The following is a 20,537-nucleotide window of genomic DNA, read 5'->3' on the forward strand; positions in this document are numbered from 1 at the left end:
AAAAAAAAAAAAAGAGTTCTAGATTGGGACAATGACTGCTAGTGTGATGACCACAGTGCGTTTTCTCCCACCTCCATTTGTTAAGGGCAGTGTTTTGTGGTATGGGTTATAATTAGAAGAGAAGTCAACATTCACATATACTTTAAAAATTAAGTAAATATACTTACACATATTTTAGAGTAGGTAAAGTTTTGTCTTTGAGAAGAAAATGAAATTTTAAAACTTAGTTCTACAGTGGGGTTTTTCCATAATAATAATAATATATTTGATTGTTGCACTTCATGTCTATTTAATATTCTTAGAGTTGTGATTGTAGTACGCAGCAAACGTTAACCACGGTAATTTCAACTCTTTGACTGTGAATGCCACAGACCCCTCTAACTACATAAGGCCCTTTGACATCCTCTGGAAGATGCTACAGCAGGCAGTGGCTGCCTCTCTCATCCTGCTGGATGTCAGAATGAAATCGCCATGGTTAGGTACCACATCCCCTGCAGGCCGTAACAAGTATGTTTATTTTTGTGATCGACTAGGAGATGTTTGGGAATGGAAGAGTGCATATTTTATGAAAAATACATTTCTAAAAAAGATGTGAAGTTCAAGCACCCTCATGACTACAGTTTGTGAATACTTAATTGCTCCACCCCCCAAAGGGAGGCAGTCCATCTGATGGACTACTTAGAACCTCCCTCTATGAACTGGTTCAGGTAAGTTTGGACCTTTTTAACAAGTTATCTAAACCGGGCTTGTAATTACCAACTTGTTTGAGGGATTGAACTTGGAACTCTTTACATGGGAGAAAGTTGGCTCATAAAAATTCAAGTATCACAAATATTAGTAACTCTCTAGTGAGTTGCTATGAAGTAAAGAATATTGCTAAGCCCACTGGTCACATCTCAGTCTCATCATTGTATCCCTATCTGCATAAGTAAACAATGTTGCTGAGCCCACCGGTCACATCTCGGTCTCATCCTATTCTATCTGCAGCAGCATTTGGCTCTGCTCAAGCTTGTAGGAGCTCCCTCCCTTCCTCTCCTGGATACTCTTCATGCTCAACAAGTGTACTGTGGGTGATACTTAACCACACAAAAAAGGAGCTCGAGTGTTTGTAAGCAGTAATATGTATGGAGGTGTGCGGTTTAGAGGCATGGGGGAGCAGGTGTGTTGATGAGAATGGAGGGTCCAGTGCGAGGGCAGGAGGAAGCAGCCATATAGCTGGAGAGCCAAGCTCAGCCTGAGAGAGGAGAAGGTAAGGAATTGGCCTTTACAAAGTATATTACTTATTACTTATTTTAAGTAAATGCAGACTTTCATTTTTAGAAAGATTTCTGTGACTTCATTTTGGAAAATGGCTTTAAGTGGATTAGAGTTTGATGCCAAGAGATCAGTGAATTGGCTGGTTCAAGAGTCCAGACAAGGAACACAGTTGATGCAGACTTGTGAGACTGTGGCTGTGTGAGGTCCTGAGTTCTTTCCATGGAGAGCTCATTTGGTCCTTATGCCAGTGGGTGAAGTGACAAGGAAGCCCTAGGTTTATAGACTAGGACACTGAGGCCCCAAGTGTTGTAAAACTTTCCCGAGGCCCTTGTCAAGAAGGTACAGATGTCTGGATAGAAACCAGGCAGTCAGGACCCAGGTCTGACTCTTCAGCACAAGGCTACTCTAGGGGATGCACAGCAAGAGGTACCAAAGGACCAAAGCAACTGGGCTTCTGGTTTTAACTTTAGGGAGAGGACAGATCAAGTCTGTTTCAGTCTTAGAAAATGTGGTTGCTGCTGTAATAGAAAGAAGACTGTTGCATCATTAGGGAGTGGAAGAGGGGCCAGGGAGGATGCTGAGTGTATTCTCTGCTAGGGATTTATTGTTGGGTTTCCTCTGGGCTTCTGCATGAAGATGTCTAGTGTTGGATACATAGGTATGGCACTGATGAGACAGGACTGGACCAAGATGTGAAGTTGCTTCAGATATGCGATTTTACTATTTACCCTTTCAAAAACAGTGCATCAGACTTACATCCAGATTTCATAGCAGACACTGAAAGTTACCTCCTTGGATCACACACCCCTTTTACATCAATAATTGCACTGTGCTTAACACAGCCCTGGAACAAACTCAAAGCAGTCTAAGAAGGCAGTCTCTGCCCCTCCCTCTCTCTCTCTGTCCCTTCCTCTTTCCCTCTCTCCCTCCCCATCTCCTTCCCTCCCTTTCTCCCCTGCATAATACATCTTTTATGTTATGTTTAAGAGTTTTCCCAACACTTTCCACCCTGTTTCATGGACTCTTCTGTTAAGAGCTTACAGCATCCTTTCTCCTGATATGCCTACCGCTGTAACCAGTGCAGCTGTCCATATGTTCAATATTTACTTGGTGGGTTGATGCACTTAGTTTGTCTTCTTATTAAATAAATAATGTGTGTTATTTGGCCTGAGCATGATACTTCAAGCTTCACCGAACCACCAAATTTGGATATTATTTAGAAGTTAAAAAATGACATAAATATGGGCAAATAAGCATAAAATATATAATTTTATGGAAAACTACTGGATTGTGTTCCAGTTTCTCAAAACTTCAGGTATAGGAGAAATGATGGCACGGAGCAGGAAAGTGGCATCCCGGTGTGTCACTGCTGAGATGGACAGGAAGGACTGCGAGGGATTTACATTTCTAGTTACACAGCGTGTGAACATATGTGATGGAGCAGCAGCAAACGCACTGCTCTGGCTTCTCCAGTTTGAAATGTTCCCCACCACCACCACCTTTTTATAAGCAACAGAAAAGTGGATCCTTCACTGCTCTAACCATACTCTTAAATCTGGGTCTCTCTACATACTAATATTACAATTCTGCAAATCACTTCAATTGCAGGAAATAGACATCTGCAGGGACTTCTGGTCTGTTTCAACTGGAATCTTTCTTTTTTTTAAATGTTAATTTTTTATTAGACATTTTCTTCATTTACATTTTAAATGGTATCCCCTTTCCTAGTTTCCTCTCTGAAAGTCCCCTATACCCTCCCCTCACCTTGCTTCCCAGCCCACCTACTCCCACTTCCTGGCCCTGGCATTCTCCTGTACTAGGGCATATGTTCGTAGCTGAGACGGAAGGAAGGACCATCCAGAGACTGCCCCACCTGGGGATTCATCCCATAAACAACCACCAAACCCAGACACAATTGCATATGCCAGCAAGAATTTGCTGACATAACCATGATATAGCTATCTCTTGTGAGGCTGGAAATACAGAAGTGGATGCTCACAGTCATCTATTGGATGGAACACAGGGCCCCAAATAAAGGAGATAGAGAAAGTACCCAAGGAGCCAAAGGGGTCTGCAAACCTATAGGAGGAACCATAATATGAACTAACCAGTACCCCCCACCCCCCAGAGCTTGTGTCTCTAGTTGCATATGTAGCAGAGAATGGTCTAGTCGGCCATCAATGGGAGGAAAGACCCTTGGTCTGGTCTATTTCTTAGACCTAGCAGGTTGGCTCTTTTAAAGCATTCCTCCTGATAGTGCTGACTTTGGAGTGAATAGTACAGTCTTCTAAGAAATGCTATAGGTTTTATTGATCAATATTAGTAGACTCCCTTCTAGAACAATGTTTTCAAAGGAGAAACTTTCTGTTTGTGGGTTATCCTTGAGAGGCATTTCTGTGTATCTGACAGATTCCCTTACTGTGCTGTCTTCTGTTTCTCAGGCTTTATTTCAATGTGTAATTGTCTTTTTACTTTCTGAAATCAAGAGTGCACTTGTTGGTTTTTGTTTGAACAGCATGTCTATTTAATATGGTAAATACTTATCTATACTATAGTTCATACCCACGTTGAAGTCTGATATGACTTGTATGCCTAACATGCTTCAATTTAAAAGATTCTCTATCTCTCCTCAGTGTGGCTGTTTCTTTTTCTGCGGCTTGATACAAAACCCTGACAGAAGTGGCTCCGGGGCGGGGGGAGGGAGGGTTCATTTGGGTTTATGATCATCCACTGTGGCAGGGAACTCAGGAGCTGGAGTCCAAGAGAGTTGGGCACATTGTATCCACAGTCAGGAAGCAGAGAGCAATGAACTCTGGGTATAGCTTGGCCCCTCCCCCTGCCTTCTTTTTAATGAGACTGGGATCTCAGCCCATGGAAATGGATCTACCCATACCACATCACACTTCCCTCCTCAGTTGATTTAATCAAGATAACCCTCCACAGGCACCCCAGAAGCTCTTTGCCTAGGTAGTTTTAGATTATATCAAATTGACAACACTACCATCTCGCTATCTACCCGTTTCCCATCTCAGTCGATATCATTGGGCAAATCAATATATAGTCAGTCTATCATGTGCCTGACATTGTCCCAGCACTGGCTGGTGATCTTGCAGCTGACAAGCAAACAAAACCTAAGAGCTCGCATCCTAATGTGTAGTCAGCAAACAAACAAAGGGGCATAGATTATGACTCCAGCAGAATTGGTTCTTTCTTTTAAGGGGGTAAAGCAGGGAGCCATTGACCAGATTGTCTGAGGTTGAAGGTGATTTCACATGGAAAGTCTGGGAGACAAATTTGTGAGGATATCTAAGTTAAATAAAACCCTGGGGCGAGGTTAGGAGCAGGCAGTCCATGGAAAGCCAAGAGCTCTCGCAAAGGAATTCCTCTGGTGTACTGTTAACAATGTCCAGAAAGCTGAGAGTGTGTACCAGGTAGCCCCTTATCAACTATATCATTGTCAGAGAGATGAAAGGCTCCAGAAACGTAAACAGAAGGGTAACGTTCTCTGACTTCAGTCTTTTAGGGATCATTCTGGGTGCTACACAGGTCTCAGGGAGTCCGAAGTGGAGGAGGGGAGGCCAGTCTGAAGACCCCAGCATCAGTCCAGATGAATGAGACTCTAGGCCACCTTGCTAACTGCAGGGCTGATGGGAGTGTGGGTTTTTAGTATTGTGAATGAATGCATTTATAAACACAATACAGTGAAATTAGGAACGAGTTCATCTGCTGGATGCTCGACATGAAAGATGTAAAGAAAGGACAGCTCTAAGACAATGGCCTGGAAACCTTGCTCTGGGAGCAGTACATCTTGGAGTAGATAAAGGGCTGGGATGTGTCCCCATTAGGTCTGAGAAGCCATGAGCAATCCCAGCTGAGAAACCTCGGAGGCCACAAGATCTGTGAGTCCATGGCTAGTGAAGAGGCATGAGAGAGGGACATGCATGTGATGTTGCCTCGGTCACAGTGACTTCAGAGTGATACAGAAGTAGCTAAGACAACACCCGGCTTGAAACTTGTGTTCACGCATCTGTGAGACAGGAAGCACAGGGCATTTTCCTTCTGTTCAAATGAATAAGGTACGCAATGACAGCAGGCAAAATTAGACCAGGTTATCCCCGAAGATCAGTTGAGATGGCGAGAAGGAGCTACAACAAGGATGTATGTTCAGAGTTTAATCTTCATCCTGAGTGTCAGGTCCAGAGAGGGCCACAGAAATGGTGGTGCTTCTGACAATGTCCTAAATGACATATGGGCTGAGCCCCAGCTGGACTCTCACCAGGTAAATAGCAGGATTGCTGCCTAGAGTCAGAAATCCCTAGAAACCTTGACAAGCAGGGTTCTGTTGGTGAGGATAAGCCACTGCTTCCCCTGTCCACGCCCACAGCCACACCTCTGCTGTGCGTGTCTGTTTCTCTGCTACTCAAACAGATCACAGCCCCATGGCTGTGTCCCAGGCTGCCTCTGCTCCCATCCTCAGGCTCTAACTTTATGCTCTAGTCTCAACCTGCACCCCATTAACCGGCAAGGCTTTCCTCCCCTTTTTGCTGTTCTTTCTCACTCTCTGACCCCCACCCCTACCCCACCCACCCCACCACGGGACAGCCTTGGCAGTTTGAGCCCCCATAAATCTTTTTTCCTACTCCTGAGGTCTGGCTTGATGGTTTTATTGTTCTCTCTCTTACACTGCTGTATGCTTGTGTGGTGGTTTGTATGTGCTTGGACTAAGGAGTGCCACTATTAGGAGGTGTGGCCCTGTTGGAAGAAGTATATCACTGTGGGGTGGGCTTTAAGATCTTCATCTTAGCTGCTTGGAAGCCAGTCTTTTCCTGGAGGCTTTTAGATGAAGATGTAGAACGCTCAGCTCCTCCTGCACCATGCCTGCCTGGATGCTGTCATGTTCCTGCCTTGATGATAATGGACTGAACCTCTGAACCTGTAAGCCAGCCCCAATTAAATGTTGTCCTTTATAAGAGTCTTCTTGGTCATGATGTCTGTTCATAGCAGTAAAACCCTATTTAAGACAGCTTGCATTATTTTTAGTTAGTTTATAATCATGCTTTTTGCTTGTTTTAAGGATTTTTTTTTTTTAAATTGTGCATGTGTGTTTGGGGGTAGTATGCACATGTGACAGTATGTGCTCATCGAGGAAAGAGGTATTCAGTTCCCTGGTCTTGGGGGGTTGTAAGCAGTTACGAGCTGCCAGATACGGGTGTTCTACAAGAGCAGAAAAGGCTCTTTGCCACTGAGACATCATTCCAGCTCTTTTCGCATAATCTTTAAAAAGTAAATTTTAATAAAGCATTATGGGCTACAAAGGATTTCATGGAGGGTGAGGAAAATAACAGCTTAATCTGTCTATGACTGCAATCTGTGGTTCTTGACTTGGCAAAGGCTAGAAATCCACACTGTAGGGAAATCCTAGCTGCAAGGCAAGCTCCGGGACTAGGTTCAGTGATTATTAACAAACACTAAGTTTCAGTCCTGGGCAAGACAACAACCTGCCCATCCTTCTGCAAACATCTGGATGTGCTCCCTCCTCCTGTGTGACATCTGGAGTGCTCCCTTCTCCAGTCTAGGGATTCTTCTGTGGCTGCCGGGAGTTTCTAGAAGCTTGGGCCCACCAAACAAGTCTGTCTTACTTTTCTTGCATGAACTCTGCGTGTAACAAGTATAGCAGACATCTTCATATCTAGGGGCCAAGTACCTCTGTTAGGTTCTGGAAGGACTGCACTGTGCATCTTAGGCCCGCTATCTCGCAGGTAATTGCCCTACAGAGCTTTAGGTACCAAAGAAGCTGCAGCATCTCTGGAGTTTTGCTTTAGTTTTACTTCCTGTGCCATGAATTTTGATGGCACAGTTTTGTCACTTCCCTAGCACTCAGCTTGCTCTGCCTGGTTCGTAAAGCCACCTCTGGGTAGGGGAACTCAGCAGTGCTGTTTGTCAGTCCACTGAAAATAACCCAAAGCTAACGGCTAATTGCTGAGTGTAATTGGATTGAACTTTCCGGTCCTATAAGATCACACAGTTCTTAGAGCAGGGCCCAAGTCTTTGGTATCCAACATTCAACATTCACTCTTGCTCTGCTACAGGAGTGGCCAGCCTAGCCCCAGACACATGGCACATCACCTCTGGCTGCCCATTCTCCTGAGCCCCTACATCTTCTTCTTTACTGACCTTCACAGGATTCTCCACCTGGCGCAAACATCCCATTGTCATGGTAGCCATCTCTGCACTCACAGTGGTACCACCCAGGCAGGTTGATGCAGTTGGCACGGCTGTCACACTGAACAAAGCCCTCAGAGCACTCGTCAATGTCTGTTGAGCAGAGGAAACAAAAGGAGGATTTTATACAGTTGCTTTATTCTTCTAAAAAATGTTCAATTCTAGAACATTCTGCTGTAAGGCTACTATAATTCTGAATGCCAGAAAACCTTGAAACTGAGAAAGTTTAAAACCAACATAGTCACTTAGTAGTCAAAAGCTATGCATAAAGAATGTAGTGGTATCTAATAGTAACCAGAGAAGCATCTAGAAGGCTTCTTCTCTATTACAATTGATTCAATGTTGAGGTAGAAACCATCTGTGGTGGCCTGTGAGTTTCACCAAATGTCCCCACTCAAGCTTGACACATACTAGGATGGTGGGGTTTCAGACCTTTCTGATTAAGAGTGTGCATACGCCTTTCTTCAGTCATATCGGGGTGATAAGAAGCACTTCCGGGTGACATGCAGCACTTCCTGGTAAAGCTTTTATGGCACTATGTGTGACACACCTGTTCCCTTCTACACCCACATCACAAGAACTAGCAATTTCCAGAGACTCCAAAGACCAACCTGAATCATGAAGGAGCAGGGCATAGTATATGCTACACTGCCTGGGATGAGCAAGTAATATGAGCAGGAAAATGTTTTGTTGCTTTAAGCCACTGGGATTTATGTTTTTTTAAATCATTATTATTACTATAGGTATAAGCTACTCTGACTAAAGACACAACTACACAACTCATCTTCAGTAGATACAACATTATTATTATTAGATATAGCATTATGCATTGTGTTTTCAAGAATATGTGCTGGTTGTGCCCATGTATTACTTCAAACTGCTAAAAGAAAGAAAGAGAGAAGGAGGGAGGGAGGGAGGGAGGGAGGGAAAGAGAGAACAAAGGAAAGAAAGAAGGAAGAAAAGATCATACCATATGACTAGTATGTTGAACACATGACAATACTGAATCAAATGTAAGTTATGGGATCTTACATTCACATGTGTTTCTTCATAGAAGGAGCCTCAAGGCAGAAACTGGCACAAATGTACCTTGGGTGATTTCAGATTTCTATAACAGGTATATTATCATTCCCCTCTACTGCGAACCCTTTTCTATTCAGGCTGAGAAAGACGGAACAGTCTCATGATTCCCAGATCTCGTCCTCAACTTGTAGGAGGACAAGTGATCCTTGGGGTTGCTGTACAAAATACTTCTCCTTCCTTATTAGTTCCTGATTTTCCGGCTCTTTTGGCTTGACTGGGATCTGATCTCATAGTCTTACCTCACCATGGCTGCCGAGAGTATCCACATGTACCTACTACCTACATCTTGGTAGCCCAAGCTATGGAGAAAGATTCTGTCTTCCCAGGCAGGCGATCTCCCTCTGTGCTTCCTAGGCTTGTGGCACATGGTGTCTTCAGCCTGTGATCAGGCATAAGGCAATTCTCCTGTTGGAGGAAGGCTCACTGGTTTTCCCAGTCCTTCCTCTCTGTCAACTCTGGTTAGCAGAGTGTACTATTTCAGTCTTAGTAATGACAAACTCACAGATTCATATGCTAGTCTTGTTACTCTGGGGTTTGGCACTGTGGCTAAAGCTCAGGGCCTTTAGTATCCTATTTACCTAGAGTTACCTGTTCTGCTACTAGGATGCGGCCTCTGCTTCTCCTCTGTTCTCTGTTTAAGTATCCCTCTTTTATTGTTCTCATTTAAAATTTATTTATTTATTGGGCTTGTGCCTCATAGCCCAGGCTGGCTCCAAACTCATGATCTTCCTGCCTCTGTCTTTTGAGTGTTGGGAGCCAGTAGGACAGCACCATGCCTAGCTTTGCTACTGGAAAGGGACGAAGTTGCAAATGCATGTATAAATACCTTTTAACAGTCAGAGAATTAAGCTCTAAGTCCCTTGCTACTTGGTGAGAGTTCCTTCAGTGAAATTAAATATAAAACATCCTCTCAGGTGAATGAGGTCCTGGACCAACAGTAGAAACTTTGTACGATGTTAATAGTTTAGTATTGTTTTATAATATAACATGTTTATCTCTGTGGTTCCTTTACCCAAAAATCAGTTACAGCTGCCAATAATTCCTACCAGCAAAATAAAGGTTGATGGCCAAGTCAGCCAACTAGTGCCTCCCTGCCATGCAGCAGCCATCTAGGCCTGCGGGTTCTAGAAAAAGCCTCTTTGTCATTCGGGGCCCCACCAGCTGAGGAACTTCTGATTACAAAGGAGTCTGGCTGCTCACACTTACTCCAGCTTTAACTGCTCTTTCTTTCTAACAGAGACAAAGGTGTGGGAAACTGTGCCATTTCTTATGAGCAGAGAAGAAGAAAGCAGGCTGAGAATTAAGCTTTGGAAGTGATGCTCACTTGGAGAAGGTGGTCAGGGGAGGGCGGGTGTTTAGTCTTTAATCTGGGGAAGCTGAACTCTTAGGAATGGTCATTGTCCAATGCTTTGGCAGAAGCAGTTCTGTGACTGTCCTGCCTAAGCAGTCTTCCTGAGTTACATGACTGTAAGGTCTGCTCATCCTGTGAGATGAGGTGCGTATGTGTCTCCACATGTCTTTCCTCTCAGTCACCAGTTTTCCAGTTGCCACACCTCCTCACTTCCCTTATTCACACAGTGGTGCCCACATAGCATGCCTCCATCCACAGGCACCGCCCCCTTCTACATACCACCTCCCCATTCCCCTCTATTCACAACATACACCCTCAGCGCACCGACTTTATCTACAATACTCTCTGAGTCTTTGACATTTAATAGAAATGCTGTTGATTACATTTCTTCCCACTCTGAAGACTGAAGATACAAATGTAGACTACTGTGGTATATCGTCACATACAGTCTGAGCATTATTTTCTTGTTAAATCATCATTATATAGCTTTTTAGAGAATGGATACATAAACATGACCCATTTATTAATTTAATTCAATATTAATTATTTACTTAATACCTGTTGTATGGCAAACAACTAGGTGCTGGAGAATAAAATGGATACACGAGACACATGTGGCTTCTGTCTTTACTGCGCTATCGTCTATGCAAATTACATTTACAAAATCAAATTTATGAAAATCTAAATGTACAGCCACATAGAGCACGGTTTCGCCGAGTGCAATATATCTGTCACCATCATTGTGGTTTATGCGTAGCAGTACACAAATACTTCATTTTAATGGCTATGCACTTATTTTCTCAATTATTTCCATTTACGGCAAGGGATAATCATAAAAACAGAGGTGAAATATAACTTAAATCTAAAAATATGAGAGGAATTAAAGTAGCAGCCTCAGGTAAATATTGATATATATGTTATAATATCATGATAAAAATTAGGGAGTTTGAAAGCACTGATATTGAGCAGGAAGCGCTCATTCACATTTCAAGGGGTAGGTTGCACCATAATTTTTTATGTAACAAAGCATTCTGCTTTATCAAAAATGTGACTCAATTCATAAACCATAGGCCATGACTCAGTACAGTGTGCTCACCACCATTCAGGATTCTGAAGGGAAACCAGCTATTCAATTCAAGTGACTACCAGCTATTCAATTCAAGTGACTGCGTTTTATATTCTTATTACCCTGCTAAAAATAATGTGTACTTGTTGTATGGCATATTGAAGTAGTTATTCATTAGAGAATTCTGCAATCTACCCAGTTCTCAAATGCCCATATATGCCGAATGTCCCCGTTGTTGTCACTGTGGGGTGAAAAGTGTTACTCTCGTAGCATTTCCTAGAATACAGAACACTTTCAGTAATCTGAATGCCCCACTGTAATGTCACAACCCAATGACAGGCATTCGCCCTTTTATGGATGAATGGTTTCCCATGGTGCAAATTTGTGTACATGATTTTATCCATTTACCCATGCAAGACTTTTTATATTATTACTTTTGATACTATATGCAGCAAACAGGGGGTTCTCGGTGTATTTCCCTTCCTGTGACTATACCGACATACTCAACTGATGGGTTGTTCTGCTCCAGTTTGTGAATTCTGAGGAGCCTATGGCCTGGTGTACACAATGGCAGCAGTACATGCCTACCAACGGTGTGCATGCGCTCTCGTTCTTCCACCGTGGCTGGTACACCACCAAGAAGGATCCAGAGACTGGGAAACCTAGGCAGCATTGATTACATGGAAGCCCTCAGCTGGTGGGGCCTTGCTGCCACTGAGTCTGTTACAGAACTTGAGCCTGCCGTAGTCAGCTAGTAATAATGTCCAGAGACACCAGAGATCATACCAGAATATGACCGTGGGATAGAGTCAATAGAAAGTGAAAGTGTGCTTGCATTTCCAAAGCATGCACGTCACACGGAAGGTACACTTATTACTAAAGTAAGGCCAGATAATTAATTAAAATAAGTACAGCTAACAAACAGCTTTAAACAAGTTGTAAAATGAATTAAAGTAGGAGGAATGTTAGTGAGTTGTATATGATGTGGTCTTAGAATTTTAATTTTGTACTGTATAGGTATAGTATAGTATAGAAAACACTAAACTTAAATCTTACAAAAATCTGTTACTCCTGTTGCATTCCAAGGAACCAGTTCCCTGATTCACCTGAGACAGTTAAACAATTCACATATACAGTTAGAACATCATATAGCGAGAGTATTACCAAGCTACCCCAAGACATACAGATTATAAAATCCAAAAGGGTTTAACCATAAAATAAAAAGAATTACTAGTAACGTTCACACTCCAGAGAGCGAAGCATGCTTAGACAATAAAAATGGGGGGAGGGGTGCCACTGAGGACAGATTGTCCCAGAAAGCAGAGCCATGTTAAAGAGTCATTAAAAACAAGCCAACATGTGAGAAATCAGAAGCACCACGTGACGGTGGCTTGCTCTTTCTCCTCCGGGTTGGCAGTTGAGACTAGACTTTCTGCAGTGCCTCCCACCGGGGGTTCCAGAGGCATCCAGCTGAAAATGACTTATGTCACCACCGCTCAAGGGGTTCCTTCAGAAATTGACAAATGTGTTCATTGTAAAATCCAAGGTTAGTGTAGAATTAGGCATGTGAGTGATATACACACTCCTCACTATTTATAACAGCAGATATTCTTCTGTAGCACCGGACTCTGAGTAACGTCTGTTAATATGTAGGAGTGGCTGTACCTCAGTGGGCTGTACCTCAGTGGGCTGTACCTCAGGGGGCTGTACCTCAGGGGGCTGTACCTCAGGGGGCTGTACCTCAGGGGGCTGTACCTCAGTGGGTCCCAGTTTACCCTTTATTTCTTTTCACCCCTTTAAAACGTTTTTGAGAATTTCAATGATAAATATACCTACATCATTTCCCCTCCACCCTCTCCCTAATCCAACTCCTAAAATATGTGTGGTTCACAAATTAGCATGTCATTCAGATACGGGGACCACAGAAATCTGTCTTCCTATTTGGCAAATGGGCAGCTACACAAAACAGCAGACCTCTTCCTTTTAAACGAAAAGAAGACAGATGAGCTGATGCGCTCACACTTTACACAGAGAAAGCAGGAGTGAAGGTCAACTGTATTTGGTACTATTTTCAGTGTTCCGTGTCAAGGCCAAAGAGCAAGAGTATTGTCTTTTATACTTCTTATTGTGAGGGAAAAGATGACATCACTTCTCACAAAATAGTACTTGGTTTATTTATATCACAAACTTGTGCCCTAGCAATTAAATGATATTGATAAACAGAGGGCAATTAAGGATCCTCAAAACAATTAGTCAAGTCCTGATTATTCACATGGGGCAATTTGCTTTCTGGATGATCTGCAGTTTTTAAAAACACAAGGTCATCTCTCTGTGTCTTTGCTGAGTTTCTGGGAGTCCAGAAAATTTAGGTGAGAATGCATAAAATAGTGTCTAAAGTTTCTTATTTTAAAGGCTTTTTCTCATTTAATTTTTGAAGTTTTTTTTACATGAAAGAACATGTAAATAGATTTTAGATACTACAAAATCCTCTATAGAAGTTGGAGAACATTACAGATTTATGGACAGTTATTTTCATTATGTTGTGGTTCATAATCATTAATCAGTGGTATTAAAATGCCAGGTGCCACTTCTTCATTACTCTCTTGTGTCAAAGACAAGAAAGTGATGACAACAAGCACATTACCCAAGGCCATTCCATAGACACAGCCCCTCAGATTGTCACAGGATGTTCTTCTTTCAGATGTTAGCCAAGAAGAAACAGCCTAGGAGTTGAAATATCTTTTATTTTCATTCTTTTCTTTTCTTGGGATTACAATACATTTGTATGCTGCACAAAGGAAGTTTCCTTAATGATGCCCACACTTCTCTGTGGATAAGGGCAGCTATATATCATTAGATACATTAGAATGTATCAGAGACCTCCAAGATCTGTGACTTTACTATCCCTGGGTAGTTGGCTAGGTTTCCAGTACCTCGAACAACTTTCCTCTTGGGTCTTCAGGCCAATTAGAGAGCTGTTGGTTACTGCTGAGATATGTGTGCCAGTATTACACTCCTGTGTTATCATGTCATGCTGGCCATTGTTGTGGTTCATATGCATCTGCATGGGAGTGCTGGTTGCTTTCCTCCTTTGGAGGTTTGCATGGCACCTTCTGCTACCATGCAAGCTAGTTCTCAAGGAGGATGCTGAAGCTCAAGGGCCGCTGGCTCTTGTACTGTGGTGAATTCTGACTCTTTCTCTTGTGAGTTCTGTAACTTTGTTTATGTTATTAAAGTCCACTCTGAGTTACTGGGTTTTGAGTGACACTTTCTTCCCATCACAGCTAGCTGTTACCATGTAAGACCCTTACACAAGGACTAGCATCCCGCGATAGGTATTTGATATATAAAAATACCTCTCCCCCAAGACCAAATGCAGTCTCACATCCTTAGGCTGTTTTTCATTATCTGACGACATGAACATTTTAATGAGGGGAGATGGTGTCAATGGGGTTCACAGAAACAGGTCCTGGAATGACAGTCTCCAGGGAGTTGCAGGCTCGTCCACAATCCAGTACCAGGGTCAGGTTAACCGGGTTCCTATTCCAGATAATTGGGGGCACTCAGAAAAAGACCTGAAAAAGAAACTTTTCTTCTTCTTTTACACTTTTAGCACATTATCCTCTCCTAGTCTCTTCTCCTCAGGGACCTTGTACATTGTCAATCTTGTGTAATATCCTCTATCCTCTTTTGTCCCGTCACCTGTTGAGTTAACTGGTGTGCTTGTATACCAAGCTCAACATCCTGTGGGTCTTCCTGGACACCAAAGGCGGTTGTTTGTGATCTCCTGGCTCATTCTTCCTGTGATGGGTCTTTATCACATCCTTTGCAAGGCTTATTTTCAAGTTTTTGTTTGTTTGTTAGTTTTTGAGGAATGGAGGGCCTAGTCCTACACAGATATTCCAGTTATTTTATTTATATTGCATAAATTCTGGAGAACATACCTGTGGTTTTCTGTTTCTGAAAATACCCTGGCTTTGGGATTTTTGTCTTTTCACTTAATTTTAGAAATCAGTGTATGGACTTCGCACTAACAATACAAAATAAACAAAGAAGCAGGTAACCTTCATTGACTCCACATACTGATCATTGAACATTTAGCAATGTTCTAAAATCTATGTGTGCATTCCCTTTTCTCTAATATTTTCCTATTTTACTCATGTCTAGATATTTCTTTGTGTCAAGCACATCTTAGGCTTGGACTTATTTTTGCAACAATTTTAATTTTTCCCTTGATTTGTTAAAACATGACTTTGTTAAAATAAATTTGCATAGACACCTTCAGAAACCTCATGAGTATTGATGTGCACCATTGCCATAGTCAAGAATTTTTCATTCCTCCTACTAAACATTTTCTCATACCGTAAAAGCTTGGAAAGGAACTCTTTAAATATTAGCATTTGTCTCTGAATAACTTCTGTATGGGCCGAAATCATGTTTCTATTTTTTTCCTCTAGCCTCAGCACTGAGCAAATAACTGGACAGAAGGTTAAAGATAGGCAAGAGTTTGTGAAGGAACATGTCAGTGGTCTGCTTGTAATGGCTGTGACTGTGATGCCCAACTGTGCCATGCCTGACACATGCAATTTCAAATGGAAGGCCAGGTAGAATGGCTGGTACAGCAATGAACCCTCCAGGGAAATGACATGATGGTATTGCTACTGTCTCATCTGACTGCTCATACCTGTCAAAAATTAGCTCTATTACTGGATGCCAGCTGCAATGATTCTGTATTATTTTACATATGTGCTATATATGCACATATTTCAAAAGTACATTGCAACTTGAAATAGTGAAAATGAAAGTTAAAAGCACTTTTTAACCTCTTGGTCTTTCTTCTTGCCCTTACAAATGCTGAGCTGAAGGAAGAAAAGGACAATATAAAAATCCAGTGGGAGAGACGAACAGAAACATAGTAGAGAAACAATGCTACAAAGGCAGATGAAGAGATAGGGCAGAAGAGAAGAAGCAAGAGTCTGGCATGGTGTGTGATAGTGGGACATTACACATGGTGACTATGACAACCTTGCTCCAAGGGGACTGAGGTAGCATGGCAAGCTGAGATGGGACAGGCAGCTGCATTTACTGGGATGAAACCAAGAAAACTGATTTGCTGAGGGTGTTGGCACACTCCCTATAGCACTGGGGAGGCTAGGGCAGGAGGACCATAAGTTTGAAGTCAGCCTGGGTACAAAGGGAGCCCTAATCTCAAAGAGATAAAAAGGAAAACATCTATGATTGAATAATCAACCTACTTACCTCCTTCTGCCATGGGCAAAGTGCTAAAAGAAAGAGTTACTCTCAAAGACAGAGTGCATAGAGTTTTTTATAAAGATACAGGAAAGAGACACTACCATAGCTTGTGTAGAGGTCACTGTCATTTAGAACAAAGGTTGCACTGTTGTTTGAGGGCTCATAATGTACAGCTGTTCCACTTTAGCTTTACAAAGCTGGCTCTTCTATCCATGACCCAAATTAGGAATTCTGCCCATTTACTCTTAAACATCTGTGTGAGATCAAGGTGCAATCAACATTTGATAAAATCTGCAAAATGTAAGGGAGTAGTCAAAACTGTCAGAAATATGATCCACAAAGTGTCGGACACCATATTTCTAAATTATCATCTATAGGATGAGGACAATGAGATGATTCTGAGAATAGGTATTATTTCTTGAATATTATACAACAGTAACACATTTTTAAAATGCAATATAAGGCTGGAGAAGTAAAGTAGAAGTATATAGAAAACAGATGAAAAATACAACTGGGGAGAAGCAAAGATCTACAGGGCCAGCTTCTGATTACACAGAGATTTCATACTGAGAGCTGTAATCTATATCAGACGGTTGCCTAGAGCTAGCTGTATGATATACAACCCGTTGTGCAATTTGTCCATGTGTACTCAGTGTGGATTATGTTCTAGGCAGGAGGAAGCACTATCGCTTCCCCCTTCTGAAGGGAGAACACAGGTAGGAGAGTTTAAGTAATTCTTTCCAAGGCCGTTGAGAGGTGTCTTAGTTAGGGCTTTACTGCTGTGAAAGACATCATGACCAAGGCAACTCTTACAACAGATAGCATTTAATTGGGGCTGGCTTACAGGTTCAGAGAGGTTCAGTCCATTATCATTAAGATAGGAACAAGGCTGTGTCAAGGCAGATGTGGGTCTGGAGGAGCTGAGAGTTCTATATCTTCATCCAAAGGCTGACAGGAGAAGATTGTCTTCCACACAGCTAGGAAGAGGATTCTTAAAGCCCATGCTGGAAGTGACGTACTTCCTCCAACAAGGCCACACCTACTCCAACAGGGCTCCATCTCCTAATAGTGCCACTCCCTGGGCCAAGTGTATTCAAATCACTACAAGAGGCAAAGCAGAAATGTGAACCTACTCACCCTGGATGCATATCTGTTCCACCAGGAGGCTACTTACAAATGAATCAGGCATAGATCTAAACCAACAGATGCCACATTCCACAAGAAGAATAAAATCTACATCTATTGTTTTCCAGAAGAAAAAGAATAGATTACACATAAAAACCAAAGAGGATAAGAGTCTATTATCAGCTTTCTCACCCATGGGGTTGTATGCCTTGCAGTAGAATTCTACAGTAAGCATAGCTGTCAAACATCTTTGGACGAAGAAGGAAAGATTGAATATAATTCCTGGCTGACCATACCCTGTGCACTGTGTTAAAAGTACCTCACCGATGGCGGTCTGTTAGCACTCTAACTATGCAAAGGATTCTGGGTGGCTTCCACGGGGCTGATGGGTGTGCTTTGTTTGGTTTTACAGTAGCCTTGTGTTGGGCATGAGTATCAATGTCTTTTTTTTCCCTATAGCTATGATGGGCACACTCAAAGCACAGGCACACATTATAAAAATATACATATGAGGCATCTGCTAGTCTACAATGTTAAGAGGGTAGGAAGAAAAAGCCTTAATTCCTGTGCTTGCCAAAACCATGTTCTATAGCAAGGATTCAATGAAGCACTTGAGCTACTTCAAGATTCCTTCCAGGAGGGGAGGGGAGGGGAGGGGAGGGGAGGGGAGGAGAGGAGAGGAGAGGAGAGGAGAGGAGAGGAGGGGAGAGGAGGGGAGGGGAGGGGAGGGGAGGGGAGGGGAGGAGAGAAAGGAGAGGAGCTCATTTTCTCTATCAATAGGAACAAGAGGGCTGGAGTAGTTTTGTTCAGTAGCACTCCGCAAGCTTACTAATTATTAACACAGCAGTGCAAAGGGCTTAGTGCATTTGATGTGCTCACTGGTTGTTCAGGAAAATGAGGTTTGACTGGCATGCTAGGGATGGTAGGATGACAGCCCAAATCGCTATTCTGTATTTATTTGCAAACTGACAGACAAATCTATATCGCCAGACATGCTGCTTGAGTGAAATGGCCTCACCGTAAACAGAAATGCAGTGCTGCAGTCTCCGTATATCTGAATGAGATGTGCAAGAGAGCTTTAAAGTGGGCCCTAGCCATGGAACCTACTGCTGATGGCTTTGAGCAAGTGTTATATACCTGTCTACTTCTAGACCACTTTATTATAATCGCCACTTCCAGCTAGGCTGAGACACTATTAACTTGATACAGGGTTTTCAACAACAGACAGCATGTGTGTCTCTTCCACATAGACAACTGAAGGGAAAACACCAAAAAGAGCCCCACTGAGCAAAGCACTAACTCCTTACAGCTGAAGTCAAGTGCAGTGCCTATAGGTTTCTTAAAGGCACACTGCTCTTTAGTGCTGCTCTCCAAGCTTGTAACCAGGCAGAGTGATGGCAGCTGCCTGATTGTCTGATCACGTGAATGTGGGGTTACTTAATCAAATGACTAAGTATAGGATTTGTGTCCACTTCAACAACATAAGTCTTGATTATCAACCAGATCAAGTTGTGCACAACAAGTTCATTGCTAAAGCAACCCAAATGCTAGATCAGTGGGCTTTTAGCTCTCAGTATTTGGTCTTAGAGCTTAATTCAGTATCTGGCTAGTGTATCTTTAGGAAAAAAAAAAAAAAAAAACGAAATCCTTTGCTTAACACTTTGGTGATTATCTGATACAAGAAAAGGAAGAGGGAAAGTAGCTGACAGCTGCTTAGCTGTAAACTGCTAGGCATATTTATGCTTTTTGCATCTAATTTACAGATAGTATTTATGTATAACTTTGTTTCTTTATATGCATTTCATATATTATATAAATTTAGATATTATATATCATTTATAATAGGTATATTAAATCATATATATACATGTACATATATGTATATATGTGTGTGTGTGTGTTTGTGTGTACATCTATTTAATTTCAGTTTTCAGTTTTATATTTTGATAGAACATAATACATAGAAGGAGCCAAGTAAATAGGCTGTCCCAGTGTTATAGTTTGATGAACAGAAGCTGTTTCTGTGGACTCTCCACTGCTCAGAAGTGTAGAAACTGTCCTCCTTCTGAGCATTAGTAAGCTGGTTGAAGTATTTGGAAGTCTTTTTATCCACCCTACCTTTCTGTTTCTGTATTAACCCATCAACCCATAGGAAATGAGGAAATGATGAGGCCATGATTATAACTATGATACCTGTATGAAGAAGAACGCTGTATGTCCTGGAATGGTAATTTTGGAAATTCCAAATGACATGGAAACATTCTTGAAATATCGTCTTACAAAAACATCGGGATGGAAATGAGGAGTAGAATATTATTCCGATATGTAGATGAGTGTTTACTCGTGAATAAGCAGTTCGTTCAATCAGTGCCATTACACTCAATTACATCTTATTTTGTATATTTTTTCATTTTATACAGTTTCTAAAATTAAATACATATTGCTTTTATAATTTAGAAAGATTTACAAAAAGCGTTAGAATTTATGAATAAAGTCAGAGTGATTAGTAGAGCAGGTTCTGTGTAACCGTGCACAATTCTCAAGCAGACAGCCTGGCTGCCTCCCTATGTGGGCCACAGACCCCAAACTGAGAGCTGAAGCCCTTCTCCATTCCTTGCACAGGATGGTCCCTCTTTAGGGGACATGCGGCCCTTCTCCTCAATGCATCTCAAGGCTCTGCCCTTGTCCGCAGATCCACTATGTCACCTTGGGTTCTCTGTGCTCCAGCTCTGGAGTGACCTACAAAGCTACCTGCCTGCAGAGTGTCTGCTGGTCTCACAGCAGCTGCATGTGGGGCATTGGAAACTTTAGATCCTGTACTGCTCAGCTCTGATAACCTGTGCTTCGGGGACACAGGCTCGTACAAAGCAGGTTCCATTTTGTTTGCACTCTGATGAACTCTGGCTCAACACTCTGAGGCCTTTGGGCTCCCATATGGAAATTCCATGGCAAGTGAAAAGTCTTAACAAAAGGTGTTCACTTCCGCAACTGTTTTTATTCTTAGGAAGCAACTCTTCGTGGATCAAAAAATATGGTAGCAATGGTCAGCTTTTAAACCTGGGCAGGCAGTGACAAGCACAAAATCAAAAAAAAAAAAAAAAAGAAAAAAAAAAAAAAGACCCCTCACTTTCTTGTCTCATACCACACGAGGCAGTCAACAGAGGTCATGAGAGCTGGAGG

At 42.2% G+C, this 20,537-nt stretch overlaps 1 protein-coding gene across 2 annotated transcripts in view; it reads right to left on the reverse strand.

Moving 5' to 3' along the window:
* Positions 1-20,537, reverse strand: part of Nell2 (neural EGFL like 2) — a 307,759-nt gene that overhangs the window by 18,042 nt on the left and 269,180 nt on the right. For both annotated transcript variants that reach the window (XM_029547891.1, XM_021216187.2), the window contains exon 17: positions 7,432-7,572. In XM_029547891.1, the coding sequence (XP_029403751.1) occupies positions 7,432-7,572 (141 nt within the window). The remainder of the gene's footprint in view (positions 1-7,431; positions 7,573-20,537) is intronic.

This window comes from Mus pahari, chromosome 17 (genome assembly GCF_900095145.1).
Source record: "Mus pahari chromosome 17, PAHARI_EIJ_v1.1, whole genome shotgun sequence".
Taxonomy (NCBI): domain Eukaryota; kingdom Metazoa; phylum Chordata; class Mammalia; order Rodentia; family Muridae; genus Mus; species Mus pahari.